Here is a 9577-nt window from a genome sequence, read left to right as displayed (position 1 = left end):
TTTTATATCTTCAATTTTTAAATAGTGCTTTAATACTTAAGTTTAATTAAGTTAATTATGTCATCAGGATATAATTGTTTTGCTTTTAATTAAATTTGCTTTCTTTTGTTTCTGTTAGGGTTTTGCGCAGCAGTAAGGAGAGAAAAATAAAGGGATTAATTAAGGCTTGGGTTTGTAGCATTGGGGGAGACGGCAAAGAATAGATACAGACGAAACGGAAAGAAAAAGAATAGAGGAGTACGGAAGCTGGGGAGCGGCGGCGACTTCGGCGAGGAGACTTCATCGCAGGGGATTCCTGAGCTTCGATCGCAGCTATCATCTTTTTAGGCTTGAATTATTTCTCTTTATCCTTATTTTTATTTCTTGTTAAAATTTCCAGAATGCTATTTCTTGAACATGCAAATATGATTATTGGCTAGAACTTTAATTAGGGATTTGGATTAGCCTAGATTAGATTAATTGACCATTTTTCATGTGTTGATTCTTCCAATTTCAGTTTAATAATTGAACTTGATTATATTTATTTTATGTATTTTAATTGTGGATTGTGTGACTGGCCATTGCATAATTCTAATATTAGGGTTCATAAGAAGAACTGATAGGTGAATTATGAACCTAGAACTCGTAAGATAAACACAATTGACCTAAACTAGACATAGCTCTAGGTATTTGTGGTGATATTTGATTGTTGCTTAATGGGTTCAATTAATGTTGGTGAGATATCGACGGATGATCACAGTTAATTGGATACAACCTAGTAGCTCGACGGAGGTAGGATATATTTGAAGCAATCATCACTATAGTCATAAGAATTAATACTTAAGAGAGTTAGTTACTTATCTAATAGGTGAAACCAAATCCATAGTCTTCTCTCAATTGGAATTTTCTTTGCTTTAAATTCATAAATATACTTTTTAATTATTAGTTCTATTTATTTGCATTTTTCCATATCAACATGTTAGGAATAAAGTGTAATGATTTTGATATGCCAAATTTGTATTTGTAGATCTCCCAATTTTATTTTATAGGTCTAGTAGAGTCTTTGACCATGATCGGGAAATTATTTAATTATGAAAAGAGAAAAACAGAGGAAGATGGATGAAAATAGATGAAGAAGATATAAAGCCGAAAATCAAGAATTTGTCTGGAGAAAATGACAAATTGAAGAAGAAGATGAATGATACAATAATTCACGTCAATGCTACTCAAAGAAGATATCCCAGAAGAATTTTTCGTGAAGAAAATTAATGTTGGAAGAATGCCTGAAATTGACTTGAAGATCAAGCATCTATGGAAAGAAAGGAGTACATCAAATATGATTGGAGATTTAATCAAAAGTTGTACGAACAAAGTGGATGATGCTTAATATATTATGCGAAATGGCTCAAGTTCGAAACTCACCATCAACAATTTTACAAGGTAAAATTTGAGAAGCCAAATTAAATTAATCTGATGGAGTTGGGCGCTACTTAATTGAAATTGCAAGTTTCACATGAGAATCAATTCAAGATGGGAGCCAATTGAGGTTGTAGTATGAGATGCAATTTCAAGTTGGGGACCGATTCAAATAGTATGGGATGCAATTTCAAGTTGGGGACCGATTCAAAGAAGACATGGAGATCAAATTGATGCAATTTCAAGTTGGGGACCGATTCAAAGAAGACATGGAGATAAGACATGGAGATCAAATTGAATTGAGATGAAATTCAATACCAGGAGAAGTCTGGGAGCCAATTTCGAAGTCAAAGTCAACAATTCATCAATACCAGGAGAAGTCTGGAGATCAAATTGAATTGAGATGAAATTCAATACCAGGAGAAGCAATTTCAAGTTGGGGACCGATTCAAAGAAGACATGGAGAAGACATGGAGATCAAATTGAATTGAGATGAAATTCAATACCAGGAGAAGTCTGGGAGCCAATTTCGAAGTCAAAGTCAACAATTCATCAATACCAGGAGAAGTCTGGGAGCCAATTTCGAAGTCAAAGTCAACAATTCAAGTTGGGAAGCAATTGAAAGCACCAGAGCAGTTTGGGAGCCAATTGCAAGTCAAAGTCAATTGGGAGCCAATTGCAAGTCAAAGTCAATTGGGAGCCAATTACAATGGAGAAATTCAATTTGGGTGCCAATTACAAGCCAATTGAAATTGGGTGTCAATTACAAAGGAGAAATTCAAATTGGGTGGAAGTTCAAAGCCAGTTTGAAGTCTGAGAACACCCAGACGTGAGAATGAAGAAGATGAAGATGAACTTACAGTGTCAATTGGGAGCCAATTACAATGGAGAAATTCAATTTGGGTGCCAATTACAAGCCAATTGAAATTGGGTGTCAATTACAAAGGAGAAATTCAAATTGGGTGGAAGTTCAAAGCCAGTTTGAAGTCTGAGAACACCCAGACGTGAGAATGAAGAAGATGAAGATGAACTTACAGTGAAAATATTCTCACAAGGAAAAGTACTAGTTTAACTAGTATGAGATTAAATTGATGAATATTTTTAAATCCCAAAGATACAATGACCACTTCAGAGTTAATCAGAGAAGCCATTCTACATCAAAACTGAGACCCAGATATTTCCACTCAACGTAAAACCAGAGGAATATCAGATGAAGTTTGGGAGCTCATTTACATGGAGATGAAGCTTTAACAACGGCTAGCTTATCTCTTTCTGACATTTTTGCAGAAGATAAGATAAGATCTCTGACAAAAGATACAAGATTTCAAAAATGAGAGCGTCTCTTTCCAACGGACAGATTCTCATTACCAGCTATAAAATGATGAAGATATGAAGACTTGAAGATGGGGAACTTACGAACAAGAGAGCAGAAAATTCGAAACTCATCAAGAGATCGAATAGAGCAATTAAGCTTGAAAAGAGCATAGAGCAAAAATCTCATTTGGTACAGAGCATACCAAAAATATTCAAGTGAGAAGTGAGAAAAGAAAAAGAACTCAGAGAGCTTCAAAAGAGAAATATTCTGAGAGTTCTTAAACATAGCAAAGCAGAGCAAAAATATCAAGTGCTTTACTTGATATATTCACAGAGAGAAAACACTCAGAGCTATCAAGAGAAATCATTCCAGAGTGTTTATCTTCATCAAAGAGACCTGCGCATCATTGAAGATCATCTACAGAGTCTCAGAAGTTGGAAGCAAGACAACACTTGTTTTGGAGCAAAACAAGAGAAGGGAGGAAAGTAGCACGGAGCTGTGAAATCCTGGATTGTCACACGGAGCTGTGAGATCCGAAGCAGCAGTGTCGGAGGCACTGGGCGTGATTGGTGTGGGCTTGGTGATCAAAGCACCAGATCACGGGATACGTTTCTACCGGAGTGTGGAAGACGGGGGGAAAGTAACGCGGAGTCGTGAAATCCTGGGATAGTAGCGCGGCGACGTGAAACCCGAAGCAGCAGTGTGGTGTCACTGGGCGTGATTAGTGCGGGCTTTGTGATCAAAGCACTAGATCACGGAAATTCATTGTATCTTGGAACCAGGAAGTGGTAGATATAGTGAATTGCTCTTGGAGACAAGAGCAAGTGGAGTAGGAGGATTACACCACCTCGCGAACCACTATAATTGTCTTGTGTTCTTTACTGCTTTCCTTATTTACCGCTCTTTACATATTCGCTCTACACGAGATATACTGCTCACACAATCTCACACACACTTTATGTTTATTTATTTCCGCTGTGCACCATACTCTAACAATCTAGTTAAGAGTTTTGGTTTATCTCTGGCTTAGCAGTTGTTGTGCTGTGCGAAAAAGTTTGAAAGTCTATTCACCCCCCCCCCCCCTCTCTAGACTTTCACCTTACCTCTTTTGGGACCAACACAACAATTTGATTATTTAAGATAACAGTAAACAACACAAATGGCTGAATTGACTAAACAGATTAACTTGTTGATGACTCGTGATAGTTTGAATAGAGAATTTTGTGCTTTTTGCAATACATATGGTCATAATTCTTCTGTTTGTATGAATGCAGAGTCATCACAACCATCTTATGAGGAAGCTAATTACATGGGATCCAACATGGGTAGGCAACTACCAAGAAATGATCCATTTTCTAATACATATAATTCAGGTTGGCGAAATCACCCTAACTTCTCATGGAGAGATCAAGGTAATGCAAGACCAATGGGACCACCCGGATTCCAGCAACAAGGGCCATCAGGATTCCAGCATCAGAAATACAGATCTTCCCAATAGCCACCTGCACCACAACAGTCTCAACTTCCTGCTCAGGAGAAGAAGCCTCAATTGGAGGAGATGTTCATGCAATACATGGCTAGCCAGGACACTATGATGAAGAAAATGGATGCAAAAATTGATAAGGTTGCTCAGTCCAGCCAAGCATCCATTCATAATTTAGAGGTGCAAGTAGGTCAGTTGGCTAAATTGGTTGCAGAAAAAGATCGAGGTAAGTTTCCTAGTACCACTGAAATAAACCCTAGGGAAGGATCTATGGCTGTCACTTTGAGAAGTGGTAAGATATTGAATGAAATTATGAAAGAAAATGAACCCACGAGAGTTGAAAAAGAGAGTGATAAAGAAGAGGAGCAAGTGCCTAAAGAGAATTCTAGTGATCAAAACCTCATTTCCTCTACAGTAAAACCTTATGTACCCCCCATTCCATATCCACAAAGGTTACAAAAGAGGAACCAGGACAATAACTTTAAAAGATTTTTAGAGGTTTTTAAAAAATTGCAAATTAATATTCCTTTTGCAGAAGCACTTGCTAATATGCCATCTTATGTCAAGTATATTAAGGAAATTGTGTCTAATAAAAGGAAACTGGAAGAGTTTGCTACTGTGCACTTAAATGAGGAGTGTAGTGCTGTTTTGCAAAGCAAATTACCTCCTAAGCTAATGGATCTATGAAGTTTTTCTATTCCTTGCACTATTGGTAATACTGTTATTGGTAAATGCTTATGTGATCTAGGTGTCAGTATTAACCTTATGCCTTTAACTCTTTTTAAGAAGTTGGAAATAGCTGAAATGAAGTCAACAACAATATCTCTTCAACTTGTTGATAGATCAGTCAAGTACCCGCTTGGAGTAGTGGAGGATATCTTGGTAAAAGTTGGTAAATTTTATTTTCCTGCTAATTTTCTGATTCTTGATATGGGTAGTGATACTGATGCATCCCTTATACTTGGCAGGCCATTTTTGTTGACAGGAGGAGTATTAATTGATATGCCTTTAGGGAAATTGATTTGTAGTGTAGGTACAGAAAAAGATGAATTCTCTATCTCTAAAGCTGTAAAATTACCAACTTTTGATGAATCATGTCTTTCGATTGATGTTATTGAGAACCCTTCAGAAGAATAATTCGTTAATCATTCACCTAGTGAAACACCGCATCAACTTGAACTTAAACCACCTTCATTGCGGTTCAAATACGAATTTTTGAGTAACAATGATACTTTTCTTATGTTTTCTTATGCTCATTTACTTCATGCAAAAGAAGAGAGATTGTGGAGAACATTGACTAAAGCTTGGCATGACAAAAATAATTTTTGGAGAGAATTCAATGTAGGGCAAGAAGTTTTGTTGTCTAATTCTTGTCTTAAGCTTTTTCTAGAGAAATTGAAGTCTAGATGGTTTGGTTCTTTCATGGTCACTAAAGTTTGTTCGTACGAGGCCATAGAGATTGACAGAGAGAAAAAGAGACCATTCATGGTTGCTTCACCAAAAGGCAGCCCCGGAAGAAACGGGCAACTAACAGGGAAGTTTCTTGTTTATTTCATTTTCTCATACCTGCTTTTATATTTAACATTGAGGACAACGTTGAGTTTGAGTGTGGGGAAGGTAAAGTTTAGGAGGTGTTTTCTGCATGTTTTATGCAAAATAGACAAAATATATATAAAAAAAAAAACTGCATTTTTTCTGCATTTTTCCTGCAATTTTCTGCAACATTTTTGGCATTTTCTCTATTTTTCTGCATTTTGCTACAGTAAAATTCTGCGTTTTTCTTTCTACATTTTCTGCACTAATTCTCTGCATTTTCTGGGAATTTCAGCGTCAGTCCCTTCATTTTTTCTACAATTTCTTAGCAAATAAAGTTTCAAAAAATGCCATCTAATGACTATGTTGATTGGGAGATAAGTTCTAGTGTTTTGGGAGTGCATAATATCAATGAATGTGTTTGGCTATATGTATGCTTGCATAGAGTTGGTAGTCAAATTCTGTCACACCGTGAGCTGTTGAGCCTAGAGGTTGCCCAATGCAACTTATTTTCATTTTGAGTGTTTATTTGCCCTCTTTGATTGTGTTACTTCTAGAACTTGCTTCATACCATTTCAGAGCTACATGTTATATGTTGACTCGAGAATGATTAAGGCATTAGGATTTATCCTTATAGCCTTAAAAATGACCATATCCTTATACATGTTATATTTCCCCTAGTGAACCATTTTGAGCTTTATAATTAATATAAGACATTTTTCTTCATTAGCCAGTCCCAAAGAACCTTAGCTCATAAAAAGAAGCCTCTTAACCTGTCCTTGGGTCAGTGGATGTCATTATTTCATTTATCTGTGCAAGATGACCAAAAGTGATGAAGCATGAGCGAGATTGGAGTTGAAAAGTGATTGTATAGCTGGTTTGCTTTAGGTGAGGAATTGGTTGTGATCAAAGAAAATGAAAAAAAAAAGAACAAAATGATATGTTCTAATTTGTGGGTTGAAAAATCTTGTTAGCCCTAACTTTTGTGCTCATTTTATTCTTAAAAAGATTTGGGAGCAATGAAGGCATGATAGAAATTTGAAGATTATGGGAAGAGTACTATTGAGGGTGATGTGGAAATGATGAGGTATTTATTCGGTTTTACCAGAAAAAACAAGAGGAAAAAAAGAGGAAAAAACAAGAAAAAATGAAAAAAAAAAAAAAAAAAAAAAAAGATGAAAAAGAGATGGAGGTTTTGAAAGTTGTTTATCAGTGAAAAGGATGAGGGGGAATGAAGCAGTGATAGCTTGTTTTAATAGAGTTCATTGTATGGGTAGAATACGAGTTCTTGCTCTTGTGAGGATGGTGTGTACCTTTCTTATACATATATTTATGAGCGATTGAGTGAACAACCGTGAGGACTACTATTCTCTATTGTCTTGTGTGCATATGACTTTGAACTCTTATGAAGTATTATGTGTTCACCAATTCCCTTGAATTGAATGCCTAGTTGACATGGTTATGGTTGGTAGTTTGATTTCATTGCATAAGTTTGCTTGGGGACAAGCAAAACCTTGAGTGTGGGAAAGTTTGATAAGCTTAATTTATAGGCATTATTTAGATTAATTTTAGTGAGTGATTTGCATAAATAAATTAAGTTTTAGGGTTAATTATACTTAGGAAAGTTAGTTAATTATCTAATAGGTGAACTCAAATCCCTAGTCTTCTCTCAATTGGAATTTTCTTTTCATTAAGTTCATAAATATTATTTTTAATCACATTAATTATATTTAATTGGGATTTTCCTTATCAACAATTTGATTATTAAAGATAACAATTAATATTGTTCTTCGTGGGATCGACCATGGAATACTCCAGGAATATATAATGTGATTGACTCTGTGCGCTTGCAGATTATAGCAATCACACTGATTTAAGCTTTGTAGAACTTCTTCCAAAGAGTCTTATTAAACTCAGATCATCAATGGTGTCTTGAGAAGATGATAATTCAAAGTATTTTCTTTGTAATTCTTGGAGAGAGTTTCTTTATATTTAAATCTTGAAGAATATTTCTTGTAAAGCACCTCTCTCTCTCTCTCTCTCTCTCTCTCTCTCTCTCTCTCTATCTCTCTTTATTTCACATGTAAACAACCAGTATATATATTACTTTGAGTCTTGGATGACAAGTAATCTTGTAGGGATTTCTTGTAGACAAAGATTACTTGCCATTATTCTTTTTTGACAATTCTGACTTCATCAAGAATGGTTTCTAAAACCATCAATATGGTAACTGCATTGCTGGTCATAAAGGCTGCGAAATCAACTGCTAATTTCCAAAACCCGACTGGCGTAGTGATTGTTCCGCGAGATCATCACACAGTGACTGTAACAGACACAACTTGACCTATATAGTTTTGCCATAATAATTTGCCAATTACAATCTGGGGTTTACAAAATTTGAACACTAACAAACTCCCCCTTTAGCTATTATTTGACAAAATAACTCGATAGAGAATAATACAATTAAACAACCAAAAAACTTAAAGCAAAAAGCAGTTACAATCGTAAAGGTAAAACCCCTTCAAAACTAATGTATACTAAAACTCCCCCTCCATGTATACTACTCTCCCTCCATGTATACTACTCTCCCTTTTTGTCAAAATAATAGACAAAGTAAATACCTCAGCAAGGGGTTCCTCCACATTGACCTAATCGGTAGTAGCAACGACTAGTTCAACATCTGACTGATTCAGCCGAAGTAAGACAGTAGCAAAATCAATATGAGCAGTGAATGCAACTTCTTCAATATCAGTCTCTTCCTGTTCATCATCACTCCAATTAACAACACTCAAGGTCATCTTCCGTTTGAGATAGGTAGGACACTTAGATTGTTTGTGGCCATAACCTTCACATTCATAACACTGGATTCCTTTGCTTGAACTCTTACCATCACTCAATGAAGAATTTTTAGAGTGTCTAGTGAAAGAAGACGGGCTGAAACTAGACATTGATCTATGAGATTTATAGCGTCGGTGATTAATAATGTGAGTCTAATCGTGCATATTTCTAATATTAGTTTGATTATATTTGTTAGGCTCGCTTAGGTTCATAGTTTTGGTAATTTAATTGCATATTCCTTTGTTTTATCATTGAGTTATGGTTTACACTTGTTTTGAATGTTTTACGGTGTTTGTTAGTGTTTTTGAACCATTGTAGGACATGAGCAAAGACAAAGGAAGTTCTAGGACAAATTTCGAGTAAAGTGGACCAAAAGACGCAAATGTAGCTAGTTCGACGCGTCTAAAAATTCCAAAAGCCAAGTTCGAGATGCACACAGGGGTTTCGACGCGTCGAGCGATTGCATCAGCCTTCAGAAAAACGACGTCAATCTTCGACGTGTCGAGCGAGCCGCTCGACGCGTTGAAATATTCCAGAATGCATCCGAGAATTTGAAGACCCGGGCTCGACGCGTTGAGTCCGACAGGTTTGCTAGGCTGATTCGTAAGCCGAAGACGCGGTTTTGGCCCCTTTTCGCACAGAATTCTCCTATTTCCTCCAGGATTGGTTCCAGCTATAAAATCCCACCTTCTCCAGTCCTAATATTCAAGCAGAGCTCTTTGCAGACAAGAAAGAGAGAAATCAAGAGCCACAAGTGGTCTTGGGAAGCAAGAAGAAAGCTAGGGAGATTTAGGAAAATCACCAGGTTCATTCTTGTACTCTTTTAGATAATTTGTAATTTCTCTATTTTACTTTTCTATGTATAATTTAGCCATGCTTGGCTAAATTCTATTAGATGTTCTTGGGTAAAAGTGTTTATGAACCTATGTGCATGTGCTCTCTGATTCTTTAATATATTATTATTTGGGTTTTAAACTTGTGTTGCAATTGAGTTTATTATTATTGTTGTTGCT

General features: G+C 36.1%; 1 protein-coding gene across 1 annotated transcript; it reads left to right on the top strand.

Moving 5' to 3' along the window:
* Positions 1–4313: 4313 nt before the first annotated feature.
* LOC109171164 lies at positions 4314–5330 on the top strand. The gene is made up of 2 exons (XM_019320297.1): positions 4314–4830; positions 4942–5330. Exons 1-2 carry the CDS (start codon positions 4314–4316, stop codon positions 5328–5330), a joined length of 906 nt encoding a protein of 301 aa, XP_019175842.1.
* Positions 5331–9577: the final 4247 nt, after the last annotated feature.

The sequence above is a fragment of the Ipomoea nil genome, unplaced genomic scaffold (assembly GCF_001879475.1).
Source record: "Ipomoea nil cultivar Tokyo-kokei standard unplaced genomic scaffold, Asagao_1.1 scaffold3399, whole genome shotgun sequence".
In the NCBI taxonomy this organism is placed as follows: Eukaryota; Viridiplantae; Streptophyta; class Magnoliopsida; order Solanales; family Convolvulaceae; genus Ipomoea; species Ipomoea nil.
Note: the sequence above shows the minus strand (reverse complement) of the source record. Positions and strands in the feature narration are given on the sequence as shown.